The sequence below is a fragment of the Copadichromis virginalis genome, linkage group LG14, assembly GCF_057382275.1.
Source record: "Copadichromis virginalis isolate Kocher_CV1m ecotype Utaka linkage group LG14, C_Virginalis_male_GT1.1, whole genome shotgun sequence".
Taxonomy (NCBI): domain Eukaryota; kingdom Metazoa; phylum Chordata; class Actinopteri; order Cichliformes; family Cichlidae; genus Copadichromis; species Copadichromis virginalis.
Window position 1 is genome coordinate 17,658,251 of NC_140631.1, and position 23,618 is coordinate 17,681,868.

The 23,618-nt window shown below is 41.4% G+C and overlaps 2 protein-coding genes across 3 annotated transcripts; one reads left to right on the forward strand and one right to left on the reverse strand.

Moving 5' to 3' along the window:
* Positions 1-539: 539 nt before the first annotated feature.
* Positions 540-7,800, forward strand: slc33a1 (solute carrier family 33 member 1). Of its 2 annotated transcripts, XM_085429641.1 has the most exons (11): positions 540-1,440; positions 1,550-1,656; positions 1,927-2,007; positions 2,323-2,756; positions 2,877-3,030; positions 3,119-3,314; positions 3,408-3,607; positions 3,698-3,882; positions 3,959-4,076; positions 4,693-4,908; positions 5,012-7,800. In XM_085429641.1, the coding sequence occupies exons 4-11, from the start codon at positions 2,365-2,367 to the stop codon at positions 5,174-5,176; spliced, it is 1,626 nt and encodes a 541-aa protein (XP_085285767.1). In that variant the 5' UTR covers positions 540-1,440; positions 1,550-1,656; positions 1,927-2,007; positions 2,323-2,364; the 3' UTR covers positions 5,177-7,800. The 2 variants fall into 2 exon arrangements, with proteins under 2 accessions (XP_085285767.1, XP_085285768.1); XM_085429642.1 differs by lacking the exon at positions 1,927-2,007 and having other exon boundaries at positions 540-1,656.
* rps6kb1b (ribosomal protein S6 kinase B1b) lies at positions 7,587-19,659 on the reverse strand. The gene is made up of 15 exons (XM_085429643.1): positions 18,933-19,659; positions 17,533-17,570; positions 17,315-17,435; positions 17,119-17,187; positions 13,598-13,745; positions 12,629-12,686; positions 12,292-12,392; positions 12,097-12,187; positions 11,882-11,972; positions 11,648-11,755; positions 11,504-11,566; positions 11,295-11,372; positions 11,064-11,171; positions 10,670-10,782; positions 7,587-9,618 (listed from the first exon to the last, which is right to left on the reverse strand). The coding sequence occupies exons 1-15, from the start codon at positions 18,999-19,001 to the stop codon at positions 9,363-9,365; spliced, it is 1,512 nt and encodes a 503-aa protein (XP_085285769.1). The 5' UTR covers positions 19,002-19,659; the 3' UTR covers positions 7,587-9,362.
* Between the last annotated feature and the right edge of the window lie 3,959 nt (positions 19,660-23,618).

Sequence of the window (23,618 nt, forward strand, 5' to 3'; positions counted from 1 at the left end):
TGGCAGTGTGGAGCCCCAGAGCAGTTCAGTGTAGATTTACACCGACACAGACATTCTCACATGAGTGCAACTGCAGCTTCACAGTCTCCATCACATGCTGATATTCTCAAATATGCCCGTGTGTGTTGTCACATGCCATCTGTGAGGATAAGCGGCTTCACGTGCACTCATGGCAACCACAAGGCCAAGCATGCTGTCATTCATTTTCTCTAAATTAAATGTGGGGTAATGCGTTTGTCATGACCCTCGCCAAAAGACCCTTTGATCGAGGAGAAAACATCAGTATGAGCCCTGTTTAAAACCCGTGGGGTGGTTGAAGAGTTTTCGATCCGTATCTTCTTCATTTTGATTTTACAGTATCGCTATCATGTGCTTTCATCTGGATTCTCAAAGTTCAGGAGTAGCTCAACTCACCCTACAGTCTAAAAGATGAATGAGAAGAAGCGTGATTGTTGGCTTTCAATAATGATGCATGAATAAAATTTCGTAATTGGTTAACATAATCCAGGGCTGCCATGCAGCATACAATAATACAGCAGCTTAATTAATATGCATTATGGATCATTACATTCATTGTTAGGCAAACTACTAATTACTGCACACTGAAAGAGGTTGAACTGCAGCAACACTATCCTAATGCTGCATGTGGAAAAGTCATCCAAACCACTGTGTATGATTAGAATCACAACACTGTGGAAAAACTGTGATTCAATTAAGTTTATTGCACAAAGCACTCGCCCATGTTCAAATTTTGTTTTTGGTTTGTTGGTGATTCTTTTAAACCAAATTTTCACTCTTACAAGTTTACAGCCAAAAGAGATTCAGGTAGAGACGAAATATTAAATTAAAATAAGATGGGTTTAAAATGAGATATGCTTTATCCAAAAAGTATTTATTGTTTATAGTCTCGGTAGTTTACTACTACTACTACTACACACACACACACACACACACACACACACACACACACACACACACACACACACACACACACACACACACACAAAAGAGAAAAAACAGGGTTGTGTGTAAACTGTGACTAAAAACAAAACAAATACAAAAAAACAAACCACAAACACACACACACACACACAAAACCCTGTAAAAAGTGTTAAAAGCTGGGGTTGAATGACAGAAAATTGACAGAAATGATATGATTATTATAATTATATGAATTATGCGATTTAATTTGACATTTGTACTCACTGCATTTATTTACAGCACTAAACTAGAACTTAACAGTTCATTATTTTTTGTAGGTCTGATTTTTATTTAAAGTTAATTTTACATTTTATGTAATATGCTTTATGTGAATGATACCAACTGTAGTTCCGCTTGAGTGTATTTTTTTTTTCACCAATATTTAGACGTTACGTACACTGAAGCGGAACTACATGCAGTCATATTTTGACACGTCAGCTGTAGGCGCCGGACACATTTGTAAGCTGTACTTGTCGCATTTCCTTGCTCGGCTGTGTTGATGTCCACCGATGTGAGAGTTATAAGTGAAACGCTTTTCATTTCCTTGTGTTTTCTCGTCTTTATGAAGATGTCTCTTACCTCTGAATGAAAAAACTGAATGAGCTGATTTTTCCGTTGATTAATTCTGTGATTCAACCGCCTGTGTTTTATGATCTGGCATGCTGCCATCACCAGGTATGTCTAAATTCATGTGTTTCACCTTTTCAACTTACATGTGCTTTGTATGTATTTGAAAACGTCTTATATTGATTTGATGTGTTTTATTTCTACTTTTCTGTAACACTTGATAGTTTTCAGATGAGAGCGGGACCCTGCGTGTTATTGTACTCTGAATATATTGAACCTTAGCATCTCCATTGGACTTATTTCTCTTTACTGTACCCTTATTTATCATAGATCAGGGTTTAACTTAGTTTGATTTTGATTTTTTGTGATTCCATGCAGTCGTCAGTTCTACCTTCAACCCCAACAATGAGTGACTGCCACAGTTTATGATTAATGCAAAGTATTTGCACAGGCGCACTGGTATGTGGTCATCTTTTTTCTGATGTGTTGCCATGTGCATGCAGCGTAATTTGAACGTTATTCACAAACTCACTTTCTCGTCTTCATCAGAATTGTTCAGTCCAAGGAATTCCCCATTTCATTGTTTGTTGCTCACTGCACCTTTTCACTGCTTCTCCATTGCAAAATAATATAAACCTATCTGCTTTGATCAGCATGATTCTGCTTCCCATAATGCTGTCACTGTACAAACTAAATGATTGAAGGCATTTATAGCAGCTTCAACTAAAAATCGGTTTAGTTGTATCAGTTGTTTTCACTCATCTCCTTTTGAAGATTTGCTGATAGGACTGGAGGGTTGAGGCCCACTAATCCATTATGGAGTCCTCAAATTTAATCAGACACAAGAACGGGAGGCAGAGGAAGCAGGTGGGTGGCACCCTCCCACCTGAAAACATAAACGACATGGAGAGTGACTTCTCTGAGCCGGGGATAGAAGACGAAAGAGAGCAGGGTTCTCTTCTGCTGCGAGGGTCGCCTCGCAGGTCTGGGATACGCGGCGAGCTGGGGAATGTGTCGCTGCTTCTATTTCTCTATGTGCTGCAGGGGATTCCTCTTGGACTGGGTGGAAGCATCCCTCTGATTTTGCAGAGTAAGAATGTCAGCTACAAAGACCAAGCCTTCTTCAGCTTTGTCTTCTGGCCATTTAGTCTCAAGCTTTTGTGGGCACCCCTGGTGGATGCTCTGTACTTCAGTAGGTTTGGTAGGAGGTAAGAAATACATCTGGATGCTGATTACCCTGATGTTTTAATCTGTATCCATGTTATTACACTTCATATCTCTAGACTGCGCTTCCTTCTCCTAATTATGTCTTCCTCATGTTTCTGCAGAAAGTCATGGCTGGTGCCCACACAGTACCTCTTGGGCCTCTTCATGCTCTACCTTTCTGCAAAGGTTGAGTCACTGCTGCAGAGTAAGGGAGGACCAGATGTGGTTACGCTTACTGCTGTCTTCTTCATGCTTGCCTTCCTGGCAGCCACACAGGTAAGCTTCTTTAAACACCATGATACAGACAGATATTTAGATCGATAAATAAAAGGCGTTTCCTTTCTTTACCTCCTCGTTATTTAAGGATATAGCTGTGGATGGCTGGGCACTGACTATGTTATCCAGAGAAAATGTGGGCTATGCATCTACATGCAACTCTGTAGGCCAGACAGCTGGCTACTTCCTGGGAAATGTGCTCTTTCTGGCTCTGGAGTCTCCTGACTTCTGCAACAAATACCTCAGAATAGTGCCCAAAGACACCGGCATTGTTACCTTGTCAGGTACTTTCTATCCATAACCCCTAAAAAAAAAAGTCAAATATATTTCTGTTGGTGAATAAACAGCAGTTTTGGTCTTTTTTTCCTCCGGTGCAGATTTCTTGTTCTTTTGGGGTGTGGTATTCCTGATTTCCACCACTCTGGTTGCCATCTTTAAAAGGGAAAATGTACGTGGCAGAAGAACGACTACCACCCCGGAGGAAACACAGGGTGTCATGGAAACCTACAAGTTGCTATTATCCATCATCAAGATGCCAACAGTCTTTACCTTTTGTCTCCTGCTTCTCACTGCTAAGGTAATTGGTCACTATTGGATACATGAAGGTGTCACTTTTGGATATTTGCCAGGTGGAAATGTAATTTTTTCCACTCTCTTTGTGTTTCAGATGGGTTTCTCTGCAGCAGATGCGGTTACAGGTCTGAAGCTGATGGAGGCTGGAGTTCCCAAAGAGCAGCTAGCATTGCTAGCAGTGCCCATGGTACCTCTCCAGATCTTCCTGCCAGTGGTCATCAGTAGATACACAGCAGGGCCCAGACCTCTGGACATCTTCTACAAGGCCTTCCCATTTAGGTGGTAACGCATTCTGCACACACTACGCACACATTCAGTAAACAGAAAGCTAAAACGATCTTGTTCTGTGCTGCAGGCTGCTTATCGGATTGGAGTTTGCTCTGCTAGTGTGGTGGACTCCCAGCGTAAAACAAGAAGGAGCCTTCCCAGTTTACTACTATGCCGTAGTGCTGCTCAGCTATGCATTGCATCAGGTTTGCAATTTCTTTGCTGTTCTTATTTTCTAGTCCAGAGTGCTACAGTGTCTTCCAGCTTACTGCCTCTGTGAAAAGACTACTAGCCGCTGTAGTCAAAAGAAGACTCTTATTTCCATCTGCTGTAATTGATATCAGGCAGTGTGGCTCTGTTGTGGCAGAGCAGGAGCAAGAGCCCAGCACATAACAGAGCAGCCATCAATGCCAACAGGGACTGATTAGGTTATACAGAGCATGAAAACAGAAGCTGAGTGGAGATGGGTTGCAAAGCAGCATCAAGATATGCAGAAAATGTATGCAGGTTAACAGTAGAGTGGCTTAAACATTCACTTGGGGAGCAAAAGGCCGCTGGTCAAGTCCACCGACAGAGACACTCCCCTCTGCGGCTGCCCCCTTGTGACAAGGATGTGCTGGATGAGAAGTTCCAGGTGAATCATTAGCTGATTTGCCAGTTGAGGATTTGATGGCCTACCTGAACAAACACTATACAGGACTGCAGTCCTTTAGAAATTTGCCAACAAAACTGAATTAATAAGATAATTAAGCAAGAAAAATCAGGTTATAGTAGACTGAAAGAACTTTGTTAACCTTCTGTTTTTTGTTTATTATTCTCCAGGTGGCGTTGTATAGCATGTATGTGGCCTGCATGGCTTTCCATGCCAAAGTGAGTGACCCCCTTATCGGCGGGACCTACATGACCCTGCTGAACACGGTCACTAACCTCGGAGGAAACTGGCCTTCCACTGTGGCTCTGTGGCTGGTCGATCCGCTGACCTCTAAGGAATGCCAGGGGGCTGCTGGGCAGAGCTGCGGCTCTTCTGAAGAGGCTCTGGTAAGTGATCAGACGATGAGGATGGGGCAAGATGGTGTGTGTGTTCTCTTCTATAATGCTCTAAAAGTTCAAATAATTCTTTCTCCCATGTTCAAACCTCTAGCTGTGTGTGAAGGAAGGCGGCGTCTGTGTGACGACACTGGACGGTTACTACGTGGAGTCTGTGGTCTGTGTTGTGATGGGTTTAGCCTGGTGGGTGTGGTTAGGGAAGAAAATGAGGCGTCTGCAGGAGCAGAGCCCGGCTGCATGGAAGTGCAGAGTGAACTGAGGAGAACGCACGATCAGCTACACCGCAGGCACTCTTTGGTTCACTCGACCTTCATTTACTACACCAAAAACTGCTGAACTACTTCCATCCTCATACATCCCGTGTCTCCGGCCCTGCTCTAGCTGCTACATTCAGAAAGCATTTACCCCCACGCTTTGCTTCTGTCACGCTGAATTATACATACGTGAAGATATTCACTATTTTTATCTTTTGTCATTAATCTCACTAATAGTAAATGATATTGTACTCAAAACTGAAACAACCCTCAGACTATAGTTACAAAGTTATCTTGATTTGGCTCTCATATATATCCTGCTGCTTGAAATCGCTTAACCAAAAAGAGCTCAGTCAAAGATTAGGTCATGTTTTGGGTTCGTTTAAACGTGCTCGGATGGCCAGGCTATGCTGCTCTGCGCAGTTTTTCTTTTTTTTCTTTTTTTTTACCCCAAATGGCAGAAGCACATCATCCTTTCTAAACCTTTCACAGAAGAAATCTTGTAAAGGAAGAACTTTAGACAGACTCGTTCACCTGCCACACCTTTGTTTGGTCTACGTTAAAAGGATACTCGAGGGAAAGACAGTCAGGATACGCAGAAGCACTAAATCTGACCTAAGTATATGCAGTTTAACTCAGTCCGTGTAGTAATCCAGCTAAATTACCTCCCTCTCAATATTTTCTTAAAATTACTTTCTGAGTAGGTTTTTTTTCCAGTAAAGTAATTTGTGCCTTATTTAGCTTTTAAGTCTTTAAAAAAAACAAACCACCGCTTAGTCTGAGCTGCACTGTAGTTAAAAAATGAAGGCAGGGAATATTAGTTATTTGCAGATGAAGTTACAATGAAGAATACTCGTTTTCACAAATCTACTGTCATTTAGAAAGCTGCACTTAATGATATGGCTGCTTTCATACGCCAGTTATTTTTCTGATTGGGCAGCTAAGTGCATATTCCTTACGAAGACTCTAAATTGCATACTGCGAACCATCTGTGGTTACATGAAGTGAGATATGTGAGATCTAAACTGCTTTATAAATGTGTTTCTTAAATAAGGACCAATTAAAAATGGAATTGCATTGTTGGTCAGTGCCACTCTTCACTGTTGGACCATTTAGGTTTTTAGTAGTCTGCCAGGTAAAGGTGTTTTAAGCTTCCAAAGACAGCTGGTGTGATTTTTCACCAGACAGTATACTTGGCATGCTTCAGTATTCAGCTAGGCCCCAGATAATAATAGACTGCATTCCCCCGATTTATAGATTATTGATGCAGCACATATTAAACCTGATGTAGGCATTTAACTATATCGTCCGTCTGCATTTGCAGTGCATATCGAGGATCTCTTAGCTGAATGCACCTGCTGGGACAGTACGGTCAGCTTTTGCTATAATAAATTTGTGGTCACTTAGAAAGGTCCTTGTTTTTGCAGGAAAAGCACTTTTTTTTCCATCTAACTTGAAAAGAAAAATAATTTTTAGACATCTTCACAGCATCCTTGTTTGTTTGAATAAGTTTTTGTGCTACAGTGTGTACTACTCCCTTCTCAAACAAGCACAGCCTAGCTCTCATGGCCCAGAAAAATGGCGTTGGTCATTGTTAGTCAATGGTGCTAGCTTCAGTTATCATGCAAATGTAGCCGAGATGGAAGAAGTCCCTTGGATGACCCCAAAAATACAGCTTCCAGATTAACGGAATCAACTTTCTGGGATTTACTTATCTGGATGATTGAGCATGGATCAAGACAGTGTAGCTCTGATGAGTACTTTCTAACTAAGCGGCCAATCAAGGACCAGTGAGACATCTGTTTTGTTCTTTTGAAAGCTAGACCCACTGATGTACTCGTACTCAGCTGTGCACAGAGGTCTCTCACTCCTCTTTCCATTACACTCAGCTCTTTGAAGGGAGTAGTACACATAGTTGCATTAAAACCATTTTGAGACTATAAGTAACACTAAACTAGCCAAGTGTTTTTCAGCTGTGACAGCATCACTGGAAAAAGTTTATTTTTTTTTATCATCAATCAGCTTTTTTGACACATTTGTGAACACTGGAATACAGCATTGATGGTTGGTAAAAATGTCCTCTATATGCCTGTGTAGATATTCCACTGAAAATTATGTTTATGAGAAATTATTATATAATGCTTCATTTGAAGAGCCATACACAGATATGCTTTCCTTAAAAAAATGTTTCAATGTGATCTCACAAGCCCAAGAGTGGAAGTGTATCTCTTTGGCAGGTGGTTCATTCCCAAGTTTTTATCATTACATATTTGTAGCAGGCAGATAAGGGTTTTACTTTCCGTTGCCTGTAAGGAAAAAGAATTTAATGGCCACCAAACAATTCAGATCTCAGACCAGCAGCCTTTGGAGTGCAACTTGACGAGCGTGTTTTTTCTGATGTTTTTCATACTGTACACACATTCATGAATGAATTTCTCTGAAACCAGCACTTGAAAGTCCGACTGTGTCAGATAGGAAAGCAGAAGTGCACAATCAGGGTTCGTGTGAGGGTACGGCTACCTTTGAACTCAAATGGTTTTGTAAACTGTATGTTTTTATGTTGTTGTTTTTTTTCCACGTCTTTGTTCAGTCCCTCATAGTTTACATTAAATGAACTACTTCAAATGACCGTGGGGCCTTTCATGTTCATTTGTGGCCACGTTTTTTTTGTTTTTTTTTAAACAGCTGAGATTCAGCTTTTTCAGCATTATCAGGGCGCTGTGATTGTTTTGATTTTGTTTGGGAATCAGTGAAGATTTTTAGTAGAGGTTTCAGATTATTTCCTGATAAGCTAGTCTTTGAGTGGTAAACTACTCCATCTTTAAAAGAATTATAATTTTTTTTTAATTACTTTAGTTTTTGTTTTTTTTACTTTGCACCTTTTGTGTTTGTGATGAGTTCAAATCTCCAGTTACAAAAGAAAAGGAAACCGGACTGATCAGATGTCTGGTGATACATTCAAATGTGCTCGCAGCACAACTTTGTAATTAAACGATATGCAAACATACGAGGTCTCCCGGTGCTTTTCTTGAAATTAAAACACGACACGGCAGTTTGTATTTCTTTTACAGTTTATTTATAATTTTTCTTGCTTTCCAAGACTTCTAAAATGTTGCTCCTTAACAAGTTAATGCAGAGGCAAGGAGGCTGTAAATGCTGCTCCAGGCTTTTGGAGCATAAAAACGGCAGACAGTCCAGATCAACTGGTGCCGCAGTCTCCGATGTGAATCATTCCACGGGTCAGGTGAGGTCCGACGTCCTGAAAACAGCAGGGGCGCAGCATCTCCTGCTGGGTGTAAGACTGAGGAGGGAGGGTCAAAGAAAGCAGCACCGAAATCAGTTTGTTTTGTGTGACGGTAGGGGAAGAGACAGTGGTTCACGCTAATGCTGAATGAGGCTCGTGCACCTGGTGACGTGCCGGCTAACCCCACTGATGCAACCCATAGTGTGGTAGTGCCTGAAGAGTGGATAACTGAGGGAGGGATCCCACGCCAAATGAACCATGTCACACGTCATCCATAACACTGACGCTCAGATTGTAAAAGTCAACAGGGGTTTTACTCCTTTGAATCGAGGCTCTCTGGTTCATCGTTGATGTGTTTATTAAGACAAAGCTATATTCATCATCACCAGAGCCGCCTCTTATCTGCTACTCAAAGAAAATTTCCTTAATCCTTCTTTTTTTTAAAAATAAATTCATACCTTTTCACTCAGAGACAGGAAGCGTTTTATCTGAGAAGTCCTTTCCAAATTCTTCCAATAGAAGCAGCTCGCCTCCCCCCACTTTTAAACAGCGTAAAGCACTTTGGATATCTTCTAGCCGACTGCATTTCAGTTTGAGTTGCTTGCATACCGTGAGACACGTTACAGGCTGCAGCTCCTCCAAGCATCTCCTGTTGTAGTCCATTTGAGCGGGGGTGGGGTCGGGGTAGAAGACGAAGGTCAACAGACCTGAGGTGTCGGAAGTGGTGAGACGTGATATCGTTGGTAGCACTTAACCATAGCACGCCGGAGTCCCAAATGCACGCACAAACTGCAGGTTCTGACAGTATATGTAGTGTGTGGATGTGCAATTTTGGATTTTCATTGTCTCTAGCATCCATTTCTTTTTGCTTTGTTTCTTAAAAAAATAGTGGGAGGAAGAAAAAAAAACAGTCAAGAAATATACTCTCCTAAACAGTGGCGGCGGGGTCATAGGTTCATACGTAGATGCTCGGGCCGTTTGGCCATGACAGGATAGGCTTGCTGCTTCATCTGAGCAAGGTTGATCCCAGCAGGCTGACGGATGGGGAGAGGGGCCGAGGCCTCGGTGCTGGTTGTGATGTCCATCTGCTCTGGGGTGGACAGTTCCATGGCCTGGTCTTGAGGAGACTGGAGGACACCGGGTCCACCGCTGGGAACGAGGGGGCTCCGATGCCAACAGTGCCCCCCTGAAAACTTGACCGGGCTGAAAGCACAGAGGAGAAACAGGTGAATGATGAAAAACGGCAGATTGATTATTTTCTGCATTTTAACAGCAGAAAAAGGGCAAAATTCAGACAGTGACAAGAACTTCAAGTGATTTTATCAGCTGAACTGACGAAATATTGTGATGGAGAACAAAAAAAAAGATTATTGATCGCAACACCATGTACACAGTGATCTATAGAGACAGATGTTTCTTTACTGTCTGAGGGAGAATCTCAGGAGTGTGGAGTCGAGCAGATGAGATGGAGAACATCACTAAGTTTGCTCAGACATCCTGCCCTTCACTGGTTTAAATATGCAGACTGGTACAAGATCCAGCATCTTGCGGCACACACTGAAAGATCTGAGCTTCCTCAAAAACCAGAGAGATCTGAGAAAAAGTATTTGTACCCTGGAGAATCAGCAGGATTTCAGCACCGACTACTGTCAAAGTGTGGTGTGATCTTCATCTAAGTAACAGATGCAGTCTTAAAACCATCGGACTAAACTAACACACAGGAGGTCAGCTGGACCTTTCATGTCTTTATTGAACTCACTGAGTAAAAACTGACTCCAAGCTGGAAAAACACAGTAAGTTCTTGAATTTAGGAACTTATAGAAACTCCTTCGGGAGCAACAACCTGATGTTTCATGCAGCTCATGTCACAGTCACTTAGGTCAGGACTGACTTGTGTTCTCCTTCAGCCTCTCCTGAGCTTCAGGCCGACTCACCTTGGGACATGCAGGACTTATGATCTGCTGCCTCTTATCACAGGACATCATGCCACTAATTTTTGTAATAAAAGCACCACAACTTACAAAATAAAATGTTAACTATATTTATTTTAACTTATTTTTAAGCTAATTGCCAACTGAGAATCTGCACTATATCTAAAGACCATAAGTGATCATTTTATCCAAAAAACATACTTTTAGTGCGGTATGATATCTGGCAAATGTTACTTCTGTATGAAAAGCATTTGTACCAGAGGCATCAGCCTGAGGATCGTCCGTCGCAACACAAACATGCTCGTTTCTCACGCTGACATTACCTGAGCGGTGTCCTTGGGCTGTCCGTGATGCGTCGGGGTGAGCGGATTTTTGGCTCATACGAGAATTTTTCTTTGATGTTTTCCAGGACCGATGGAGCGATATACGTGAAACCCTAAATCGCAGGGAAAGAAACAGGTCAGGGGAGACGAAGTCGTGTTCAGGACAAAACTAATGAGAGGAATCCTCGTTTACTACCGAGCCAAGTGCAGCGACTGTCAGTCTCAGATTTATTTCTGCCCTGTGATAATTAATAATCTTTACAGTTTACCATTAAATCCTAAAACAACTGAGAAATCATTAAGATGACACCTTACTGTCCTCCTTTGAGCCTTAAGAGATGCTGCATATGGACTGAGTACTGAAAACTCTAACAGAGCCTGAGTCAGAAGTTACCAGGAAGGCTTGATTGGCGCTCTCACTGAGGGTCGAGTCATCCGGGCTATCGACGGGCGTCTGACTGGTGAACTTTGAGTCAAACTGACTCACGTCGTCAGCCGATTGCTGCGAAGACAGAAGAGAGGACACGCAGGTGAGGGAGTACAGCAACACGAGCACGTCTGAAACAGGAGAGGTTGCGATTCCCGAAACGTAGGACTTCTTGCAGTTTCCCGCTCGAGTACTCACCAGAAAAGGCTTGAAGGGAGGCTCCACTTTCCGAGCCAGCAACTCCTCCCAGTTGATGTGTCGGAAGAAGGTATGACCCTATGGCACAACCACGCACAAAGCGCAATGAACAGATGGAATATGTGTGCTCTGCATCTATAGATAAGCACTGAGTAGTTCATGGCAGAGCTGGTGCGACTCATCACCGACATCCAGCTGCATATTCTCACCTGCACCTCTGCAGCGTCTCCTGCTCCCGCTCCCAGGCGCGATGAAGCGTTTCTCTTTAGCAACTGCAAAAAAGGAAGAAATAAAAATAAGAAGACAATAACAAGACGAACTAACAGGAGGGGAAAAAAACAACCTCTTGATACCTTTTTTAGGAGGTCTCGAGCTTCATGTGTGAGGTACGGCGGGAGGCTGAGCTTACACTTCAGGATCTTGTCAATTGTCTTTTTTCGGTTTTCACCAGTGAAAGGCGGCTGCAGTAAAACATGGAGCTGAGGTTACTCTACCGTCGCTAATGTGGATTCATATTTATAACAGTCCATTAATAAGAGCCAATGAGAAAGCTTTTTTTCTTTCCAGGCTGTTAATGTTTAACTGACCGCTCCTGTGAGCATGTCGTACATCAGAGCGCCCAGACTCCACCAGTCCACCGCTCTGTTGTGCCCGCTTCTCATGAGGATCTCTGGAGCCCTGTGATAATGCGAGTGCTTATTACTGGTGCAGCAATATTACTTAGCAAAGATCATCGAGCGGCCACGAAGAGCGACTCTCATTGCTGGATAAGAGATTAATTAAAAACAAGAAGTGTACTCACATATATTCAATGGTGCCACAGAAAGTGTGCGTGACCGTGCCGTCGTGAATGGATTCTTTACACAGCCCGAAGTCTGTCAGCTTTACGTGACCTTTGAGGAAAACATTAGCCTCACATTAACATATACATTGAAAAAGAGCTGCCATTATAAATCTTAAGGTCATTTTTGATTTTTTTAGCCATTTCCCATCTCACCTTGGCTGTTAAGCATGATGTTCTCGGGCTTTAGGTCTCTGTAGATGATGCCCTTCTGGTGCAGGTGACCCAGAGCCATGGAGATCTCTGCCAGGTAAAAACTAAAGAAAGAGAAAAACTTTAAGCCGGTCTGAGGTCCACATTGCATCTGAGCCATCAGACAAGAAAAGACAAAGCATATATTTTGCTGCTTATGCTTATCTGCAGTGTAACAGAACTAATGAACTCATTCACACTGTCGACATCTATAACAGAGGTCTCTGAGATATTACATCATCTTTAAACAATCCGAACATTTCATCCTGCAATCTGTGTTTCAGTGCGTCGTCATGCTCACCAGGCTGTGTCTTCCATGAAGATGCCCTCTCTCTCCAGCTGCATAAAGAGTTCTCCTCCTGCACAGGTGAACACATGTTCATGCTACTAACAGCCATATATGCACACTCCTAAATGTCTGACCCGTGTGGAACAGCCGAGTAGAAAGAAGAGGTGACAGTCAGGTTCTCGTGTCCGATAGATGCAAACGTTTCTGCTCGGGAATCTAAACCACAATTATGTGACTCACACTACTCGTATATTAACCTCCATAAACCTTTACGCCTCCATCGCACCGAGACGGGCGAGGGAAATTGCTGTGACCCCTCACACTAACCCCTGCACATTAACTGTTTGGGACACTCCTCTCTGGCCTCACGGCGAAATGAAATAGTATAACATTATCTAATATCAGACACATTAGAGATAAATCCATGATTAACCAGACAGCTACAGTGTAACGGATGTGTGCATTAGATCCTGTTACATACAGTTTGAAGACAGCGTGAGAGCACTCTGGAGAGATGAGAGAGTGAAGAAGGAAAAAGAAAAAAGGGTGGAAAATAAAATGCAAAGAACTCTGATTTCAGTGTATTTACAATATTCAGATCTGATGTTTACACTGAACCTGGTTTCTTCCTGTTAAAAGGGAGTTTTTCCTTCCCACTGTCACCAAAACACTTGCTCATAGGGTTGAGGGGGTCATATGATTGTTGTAGTTATATTTCTGGTAATTTTATATTTTATCTGGTGCGAGGTTTCAGAGGGGTTTGAGGTTGCGACGTAAGGTAAATTGCGTAGATTTCCCATTGAAGCATAAATCCCCTGTAAGACGCATCTATGTGCCAATTTTGGTTGCTCAACTCGTGCTGGTTTTTAGGAGGAGCTCACAGGCAGACAGAGATTTCACGCATATAGTAAGATACAAGAAGAGTGCCTGCTAGGAGCCATGTTAATGCTCTGTATATGTGAGTGTACTGCTTCCACTGACCACTCAGATACTCCAGGATGAGGTATAGCTTCCCTCCCGTCTGAAAGGCGTAGATGAGATCGACAATGAAGGGATGCTTTACTTCCTCCAGGATGTTCCTCTCCGCCTTGGTGTGGGCTGTGTCCTTGGCGTTGCGCACAATCATAGCCTGCAAATGAACAAATCGACATTATTTAAGAAGCAGACACAGCAGCATTATATGCAGCATATTTTTGGTCACTGCCTGTTTGTCCCACGTGACTAATACAGAGAAAATAACAAGACTTCACTGTAAGACTCAGGGCTTCAGCTTAGTCATCAGCAGTACGGTGGGCAGAACAACTCAAAAGCTTGACCAACAACACGCCACCAATCCAGGCGACACAGAGACACTATATATGTATGTGAGTCACAGTGTAAGTAAAAGATAACATTTTACACAAGTGGCTAAATTTGTACCCCGAAAATAAACGACAGCGTGGATGTTCTTAGTTTGAAAAGCTGCTTCTGTGTCCATTAAACACTTAAGTTCCTCAAAATAAAATGCTGTAACATCGGATTTTGCAATATGAAAGTAAAATTAGCAAAGCGTGCCCATCATATTTGATATCTTGCACAGACAGAACTCAGTCAATTCACTGCTGTCGCCAGGAAGTGCGAAACCCTTTAAAGTAAAAACATTTTGCATTTGGCTGCCGAGTTGGATCACATGACACAACCAGCTGGATAGTGCAGTACTTAACAAATGTATTAGTGTAATGTTTATGTCAGAGCTGGCCTAAAGTTAAAAGTATTTGTAATTACATTACTAATGTTGTAGTAATGTAATGGTTAATCCACTAGTACGTGCAAACCCTTTAACTGGAATTATATTTTTAACGTTTGAACATAATTATTGTTGTTAGGCATGAATTTTTAAGTTTACTATTTTACAATGAAGCAGAAAATATAGAAATAAAGAATAAACAGTAAAGCACATTTCTATTATGTTTCATTGAGATGACAAATTACAGTTATTTCCTTGTATTCGTGGACAGAAACATTCGTTTTAGTGGTTGAATGTCATGTATCAAGTCCAGTGTGCTGTCTCTGTTCTTCTGTTTGTCAGATAAATAATACCAAGGTTTGGGGTTTTCTTAAAGAGATATTTGTGTTTTCTTGTTTTTAATCAGCACGTGCTGAGTGGTGTCTCACTATGGTCAAGCTTTTGAGTCTTTTGGTCTTCCATATGAAAGCAGCAGAATCACATTTCATTATTATTATTCTAAGTCTACTTTAATAAGTTTAGCAAGTCAGATCAATCACCTGGTAACTTATAAACTAAACCAAAAAACATGCATTAAAATACGCGCAGCCCTACCGGAGTACACCGGGAATCATTATGTGCACAGAGAGAAGAAAAGCACTCTTCCTTCACTCTTCTTTTTGTTTACTAAACACTTTTGTCAGAAGGCCAAAAAGCTGTTTCAGCAACTACGCTGTCTCAGCACTGCGTGAAAGACCAATGAGAACTGGCTGATTTGTGCAATTTAATGTGAATTTCCAGCTCTTCTCACTTCTTCCAACTAGTCTACTAACACGTGCTTATGAAGCATCTCAGGAGTCCGCAGTCCAACCTCAGGACTTTGAGCCTTTTCCCTCTCTCACTCTCACACATGCAGCCCTGAATCAAAGTTCCAACTAGAGAGTAAATGAGAAATTATATGACGGTTTTATGGCAGTCGAGGCTGAAACATTAACACACAGGATGATGACGATGCGTTCAGCAGTTCAGCTATCACGTTCAAAACACTGACAGGCTGAAGCAAACGCGACTACTCTGGATTTTATACGGTGCTGTACTAAAGTCTTAAGCCAACTCTCTTTTCTTTACATCTTACTAAGAGAACAGGAAACAGATGCAGCAAGTTATTGAAACACGAAAAGCAGAGTTTGTACAATTCTAACAAGCTTTGAAGTCAACTACTTTTATCCTTTAACACAGGCTGAACTCAGTTAGGAAAGCTGTCGTGTCGTTTCTTTAAGTAGTCTTCAGGAATAGTTGTCCAAACTTCTTGAAGGACATTCAAAGCTCTTCTTTGGATGTTCTCTGTCAAGATGATCACACACAGCTTCAGTAATGTTGAGGTCCGGCATCTGGGGAGGCCAATCCATGACTGAGAGTATTGCTGGATATTTTCCTATTTCTCATGGACATGACTTTCAGATACTATTCATCTGCTTTGGATATTTTTTTAAGGCCTGTCGCATCTTCTTTTTTCCCCCATTTGCCAAGTTTCCTCAAATTTTTTGAAGGACACACTGAACACCATGCCAAGATATGCCAAGTTTTCAACCAAACCTATTTTATGCCTGTCAGCTTGATATATCTTTGTAGATTCACCTTAAGAGATGTGCTTTTGTGACAGGCTACTAGCAGCAAAGTGCCTAAAGATACTACTTGAATGATTCAGTTTAGTGTTAAAGAACGTGGTTTACCAGCCTCGAGAACTATTCCTCAAGCCCACTTTAAAAATAACAAGAAGGTCATTTAAAAGTCATCCCAGTGGAAGCAAGATATGAGGGGTTGCTCAGGACTTTTACACAGTACTCTACATACGCATATGTGTTTTCTAATGAAGCTATAGGTTCAAAGGGACACATTTGGCAAATGAGTGGATTGAACATTCTCACGTGTTTTGTATCGACGCATTTGGTTTGCTTTGATTTTTCTTTGAGAAAATACTGAAAACAAAACAAACCACAGGAAATAGCTCCAAGTTTAAAACTGATTCGAGTCAATGAACAACAGGTGTGAAAACGCCCCAAGTTGTGAATCACTGCTCAAACTTTATCGGATTGTTTTAAATTAAGAAGAATATCTAAGCTTTTCCTTCACTGGACATGAAATCTGAATGGAAGTTTTATGTAAGTGCGATCTCTGGAAAATTCTGGTATTTAACTCAAATTCTGCATTCATACAGTGATCTCTTTCCACATGGAGGGAACAACTGGCAGGTTAGGACAGACCAACGTGCGATGATAAACTGTAGTTTAAGAAAATAAATGTATGCAGCTGGGAATTTTGGGCAAGTCAGGACTGATTTCATACCTTGAGATGCTTCATAAAGATGAAACCTGGCCTCTATCGCCACCCTACAGCCCCGTATCGGAGCTGTGCCGCTGCCTTAAAGCCAAGGGGTTTAAACAAATAACTGAAACGTGGCAGTTCTTTAATGTGTCACTAGGGTCACGTAAGCCAATAAAGCAGAAGCAGTGTGAGAATCGAGCAGCGTCTAATGGGCTGAGGCAGAGTGTTTTAAGTGCCAAGGCTGCAGCAGAGCAGAGCTGATGGCAGTCTACCAACTAGCAGTGAAATCTTACCCGGCCACAGGCTTCAGAGGCAGCCAATGTTTGCAGACCAAAGCATCGTAATGTTTAATGGCAAACATGCAGCTGTGTTCATATAAAACATAATGAGAGGCGCTCTAATTGATGAACAGGATTGTGTGTTCCGGAATTGGTGAAGGGTAACATAGCAAAGAAAAGGGGAAGAAATGTACCTTTTTTAAAACTTTCATGGCAAATATTTTGCCCGCTGCAGCGCCAACAACCTTTCGAACTTGAAAAACCTGCCCAGGGAGGAAAGGGATCAACATGTCAAAAAGATGCGCTTTAAGAAATGCGGGTCAAAGCAATAACAGACGCCACATCACAGACACCAAATAAAAGAGAGCGCTTTGTCAAGGCAATGATTACCTTTCCGTAGCCACCCTTCCCCAGGACGCGCAGCAGCTCGAAGCACTCCGGTCGGATGTTCTCTGTGCCCTGATTGACGTTGTCCTCGGATATCTCGATCTTCTCGCAGTCATCCATGTTGCTGCAGTGAGACATGTTCGACTTTCTATTATGCCCGTGCCTCTTTTTGACCTCTTTGGTTATAAAAATCTCACAAAAGTCAAGTTTTAAAAACTTACAACTCAATGCACTGCTCCATGAGATCAGCGATTTGACCCTGGGAGAAAAAGAGGAAAACAAAACAAAGTTGTGAAGGATTTTTCTTAGTTTTTGTCATGAACAGAATCCACAGCAGCCATGGTGTAAATGGTAAATGAACTGGTACTTATCAATAGCGCCTTCCTACTAAAGTTCTTCAAAGTGCTTCTTTCTACACGTCTTATTCATCCAATCACACACGGGACTATTCACTATCCCCAAGTGCTTTTTCTAACACTCACACTCTGATGGATGCACCCAGGGAAACTTTCAGTTTGCCCAAGGATACATTAATATGTGGACTGAAGGCGCTTGTGACAGAGCCATCGGTTTTTAAGGCTTTCTCTCAGCTTTTAACTTCATAAGGACATACCCAGTCCTCTACGTTTTTAAGTAACAACTACAATAAAGCATTTCTAACACTGAGCTTAGCAGCATGCAGGGCAACAGCTGTTTACATTTAGAGCTTACTTGTTTCATCAATAAATTCTTGTGAATTCAGTTACTCAGCAGCTCTTTTGAATATTGATTAATGCTTCCAATCAATCTTTAGCAAAAAATACCAAACATTTTCTTCTCACAGCTTCTCCACTTGCTGGTTTTCTTGCCTTGCAATCAGTAATAACTGATCTACAACTCACTTAAATAATCACTCACGAAAACAGTAAATATTTATAGCAGTACCTAAATTATAGCCTCTTGCACAATAGCCTTAATAAAAAAAATCTTCCTCTTTAAAGAGACTGATGTGACCTTTCAGCAAAGCTTTCTTGATAAAGTTTACACATATAGACAGTGTGTGCTGTTTATTGCACTCTCTTCTTTTCAGCAGCTGCACTTGGAAGTTTTTTTTCTTGTTTTTGTAATAAGAAGCCTAGACTCTGACAGCAGCTCTTCAAAGCCCCTCATTTTAAAAATGCAGTGTATTTCTGGAGTATTGCTGCCTTTTATATCTCAGCGAGAACAGAAACAAGCGGATACTCCGGTGCACACTCTGGCTGTCAGTCCTGCCAAAATAAACTGTTGCGCTCGGAGCCACATTTATCACTGCAGCACCTTTGGCCAAGTAAGGACGTCTTGCTCAACTCCCAACATGACAGCGCCGGGCTTTGACACAGCGTCAACACCGTGCGCATGTCATCGCCGGATCACGTTAGCATTAAAGCCGGTGACAGCTCTGTCGCGATCCCGGTCATGCTAATTAGCACTAGCTTCGGCTATGTCCCTGTGTGAAAAGGGCCTGAGCTGTCCGGCTGCAGGAGAAGGCCTGCGGGCGGCTGTCAGGCAGGCTACCAGGCTAAGCAGCTAGCTTCCGTGCGTGGAGAGTTTCTGCTGTGACAGCTTTCGCGGTAAATCGTCAGCGTCTCCCGCTAAAGTATACCTCCTCGTTCTCATCGTCGGAGACATTTTCCTCCGGCTGGTCCAAATCAATGTCAAACACTCCAGCCATGGCAGCGCTTCGCTCAGATCGCTCTGTCACACACCGCAAGAATAGCAGGAGTCCCCCACCTCATGGACAAACACACACCGCCGCCATAACCGGCTACTACACTGAGCATGCGCACTGCGGCACTCACAAAGTGGGCGGTAACCTCGTTTCATTTTGTCACAGGGCTTTGGAGCGTTTTTAGGGGTCTAAACAAAGCGCAAGCGAAAAGGGAGCGAAGGCACACACAACAGCCACCGTTCATATTTGCTGTGTGGTCGGCTGCAATGTTCGATCGCACGACAGGTGTTGTGCCAAAAAGTGATTGTCTGCCAGAAACTGATTGCCGTCCGCGGGAGCGCGCGCAGCTGCTTAAAGCTGCAGCGCCCGGATTACTTGCGTTGCCAGCTACTTCCGTGCAACTGATATAACGTGGGGGGGAAAACCCAAACACATTTATGCCTTTGTTATTAGGCAAAGGTATGCATTTATGGAGCTTTAACGTTTCTTGTAACCGAATTATGACGCTATCAGAAGGTTGCTTTCAGTGTGTAGCGCAGTCACGAATGACTACACGCATCACGATGGAATAATTAATGCCTACAGGTTTAGTATGTCTACTCTCGTTGTTCATGTTTGTTATAAGACTGTCGAATAGTAGTTAAAACAATAAAGACCTATTGTGCCAGTATCACCATGACTCTTTCTTGTTTGTGCAGAATAACGACTGAGAACATGGCATTTTAGCGCTACCAAAAAGTGATTGTGGCCTATAACTTGTCACTGAAACAATATTTCTGCTTCAAACTTGTTGGATATATTCCAGAAGGGTTACATGTGATATATTGTATCCCAAAACCTCTCCAAGAACTGCTGACTAACTTGTACAGGAACAATAACACTGATAATATGCCATTTTCAAGCTGCCAAAAAGTGATTGTGGCCTATATCTTGTCACTGAAACAATATTTCTGCTTCAAACTTGCTGCATGTCATTCTGAAGGGTCCTATGTGACACATTATATCTCAAACAGTCCCTTAGAACTGCTGGATAACCTGTAAAGGAACATTAACTTTGATAATATGCCATTTTCAGCCTGCCAAAAAGTGATTGTGGCCTATATCTTGTTAATGAAATACTATTTCTGCTTCAAACTTGCTGCATGTCATTCTGAAGGGTCCTATGTGACACATTATATCTCAAACAGTCCCTTAGAACTGCTGAATAACCATTAAGGGAACGATAAAACTGATAATATGCAATTTCCAACCTGTCAAAAAGTGATTGCCGCCTATATCTTGTCACTGAAACAATATTTCTGCTTCAAAATTGTTGGATATCCTCCAGAAGGGTTACATGTGATATATTATATCCCAAACACTCTCCAAGAGCTGCTGAATAACTTTTAAAAGAACATTAATACCGATAATATGTCATTTTCAACCTGTGCATAAAACGTCAAATTTCAAAAATGTTGTAATTCAAAAATAATACAAAAAAAGGATAATGGCCAAATGGAAACAGGTGGGAGGAGATCTGCTTAAACACATTAGGAACACCAAGTAATAGGAAAGACGAAACAAACGGTAATAAAAATGTCATTCCAATACAGCACTTATTAATTGAAATGAAAACCAAAAACAAATAACAATTACATCCAATTAAAGAAGAAACCACCAGTTAAAATAAACTAACAAATAGACCAGAAACAGGGGGTATAGCGGAAGCTCAACACCAGTAAACCATGGAACAACATATATATTAATTCTTTGCATACAGTAACTATGCTAACATGTTAGGAAACACAAAATAATTGAATCATCCTACAAAAAAATTGCAATCAAAGCTGAACTTGTGAACAACACAGAAACACACACAGCAACACGAACATAAATTAATGAATTAATAAACAAATAAACAACCAATAAATATTATAGGAGACAACGATACAAAACAAGAAACATTTCAAAAACATTGAAAAATTGACAGCGACCCTCTGACCAGCATGCTTCACAAACAAATGGGGGTTTTTTTGGTCTTGCGGGGCTGAGATATAATATATCACATGTAACCCTTCTGGAATATATCCAACCAGTTTGAAGCAGAAATATTGTTTCAGTGACAAGTTATAGTCCACAATCACTTTTTGGCAGCTTGAAAATCGCATATTATCAGTGTTATTGTTCTTGTACAAGTTATTCAGCAGTTCTAAGGGACTCTTTGAGATATAATATTTGACATATGACCCATCTGAATGACATGCAGCAAGTTTGAAGCAGAAATAGTATTTCAGTGACAAGATATAGGCGGCAATCACTTTTTGGCAGGCTGAAAATGGCATATTATCAATGTTAATGTTCCTTTAAAAGTTATTCAGCAGTTCTTGGAGAGTGTTTGGGATATAATATGTCACATGTAACCCTTCTGGATAATATCCAAAAATTTTGAAGCAGAAACATTGTTTCAGTGACAAGATATAGGTGGCAATCACTTTTTGGCAGGTTGAAAATTGCATATTGTCAGTTTTATTGTTCCCTTAATGGTAATTTAGCAGTTCTGAGGGACTGTTTGAGATGTAATATTTGACATATGACCCTTCTGAATGACATCCACCAAGTTTGAAGCAGAAATAGTATCTCAGTGACAAGTTATAGTCCACAATCACTTTTTGGCAGGTCGAAAATGACATATTATCGGTATTAATGTTATTTGAAAAGTTATTCAGCAGTTCTTGGAGACTGTTTGGGATATAATATATCACATGTAACCCTTCTGGAGGATATCCAACAATTTTGAAGCAGAAATATTGTTTCAGTGACAAGATATAGGCGGCAATCACTTTTTGACAGGTTGGAAATTGCATATTATCAGTTTTATCGTTCCCTTAATGGTTATTCTGTCACGGCGGGGTGCGCCGGTGTGTAATGGAAACAGGACCCAAAAGCAGATGAGGACGAGGAGTTGAAGTTTGAACAGAAAAAGTGATCCTTTATTAGATGACGGCAGAAGTAAACCAGGAAACCAAAGTAAACTGACAAGACACTAAGAAACAAAATACTAAACGGTACTGAGACCAAAAACTGTAACTATGACTGAGGTGGAAATAAACAGGCTAAAACTATGACTAACGTGGAAATAACAGCCAAAAACTAGACCTATGACTGAGGTGACATAACCAGACGACCCAACAATGGCATGCAGAAAACAAAGGGCTTAAATACATACATGAGGTGATCAGGGGAAGTGGAGACACATGGGGGAACAGCTGACTGACATAAACCTAATGACAGGACCAGGAGAGGAAAGCTAAATACAATGAACAAAGAACACATGACACTGTCAGAATAAAACAGGAAACACTAAAACTAGACATGACAATACAAACTTAACAAACCTAATGCGTGGTGAATAATACAAGAACCCAAAACATAGAAAACCAGAGGAACAATAAACAATAACAGCCCAAACTAAAGACAGATAGGAAAAGACACAAAACTAATCACACAAAAAAACGAGACAAATACAAACATAAACTCAGAGTGCTGGGTCAGAGACCCAGCCTGTGACATATTCAGCAGTTCTAAGGGACTGTTTGGGATATAATGTGTCACATAGGACCCTTCAGAATGACATGCAGCAAGTTTGAAGCAGAAATAGTATTTCATTAACAAGATATAGGCCACAATCACTTTTTGGCAGGCTGAAAATGGCATATTATCAAAGTTAATGTTCCTTTACAGGTTATCCAGCAGTTCTAAGGGACTGTTTGAGATATAATGTGTCACATAGGACCCTTCAGAATGACATGCAGCAAGTTTGAAGCAGAAATATTGTTTCAGTGACAAGATATAGGCCACAATCACTTTTTGGCAGCTTGAAAATGGCATATTATCAGTGTTATTGTTCCTGTACAAGTTATTCAGCAGTTCTTGGAGAGGTTTTGGGATACAATATATCACATGTAACCCTTCTGGAATATATCCAACAAGTTTGAAGCAGAAATATTGTTTCAGTGACAAGTTATAGGCCACAATCACTTTTTGGTAGCGCTAAAATGCCATGTTCTCAGTCGTTATTCTGCACAAACAAGAAAGAGTCATGGTGATACTGGCACAATAGGTCTTTATTGTTTTAACTACTATTCGACAGTCTTATAACAAACATGAACAACGAGAGTAGACATACTAAACCTGTAGGCATTAATTATTCCATCGTGATGCGTGTAGTCATTCGTGACTGCGCTACACACTGAAAGCAACCTTCTGATAGCGTCATAATTCGGTTACAAGAAACGTTAAAGCTCCATAAATGCATACCTTTGCCTAATAACAAAGGCATAAATGTGTTTGGGTTTTCCCCCCCACATTATATCAGTTGCACGGAAGTAGCCGGCAACGCAAGTAAATCGGGCGCTGCAGCTTTAAGCAGCAGAGAAGTTTAATTAATTCTAGTTTTATTCCAGACCCCAATATACTGAGGCTATGTATTTGCATAATGATCTTAACTGCTTTCATAGAGAAACACCTTATAAAAAGCCTTATAATTTGACTTATAACTTTCTTACAAGTGTGATGTGTATTGTCAACATAAGAATGTACCGCATTAGGATTTAACGCCACATTTGACCTCCGACCTTTTGT

Bases quoted from the DNA above. Each gene is read 5' to 3' on its own strand.
- slc33a1 (XM_085429642.1), top strand. From the start codon at position 2,365: ATGGAGTCCTCAAATTTAATCAGACACAAGAACGGGAGGCAGAGGAAG. The intron at 2,757-2,876 runs GTAAGAAATACA...ATGTTTCTGCAG, and splicing joins TTCAGTAGGTTTGGTAGGAG to AAAGTCATGGCTGGTGCCCA. The intron at 4,909-5,011 runs GTAAGTGATCAG...TCAAACCTCTAG, and splicing joins GCTCTTCTGAAGAGGCTCTG to CTGTGTGTGAAGGAAGGCGG.
- rps6kb1b (XM_085429643.1), bottom strand. From the start codon at position 19,001: ATGGCTGGAGTGTTTGACATTGATTTGGACCAGCCGGAGGAAAATGTC. The intron at 17,571-18,932 runs GTATACTTTAGC...TTTTTCTCCCAG, and splicing joins CCGACGATGAGAACGAGGAG to GGTCAAATCGCTGATCTCAT. The intron at 9,619-10,669 runs GTAATGTCAGCG...CTGTGCTTTCAG, and splicing joins AGCCCAAGGACACCGCTCAG to CCCGGTCAAGTTTTCAGGGG.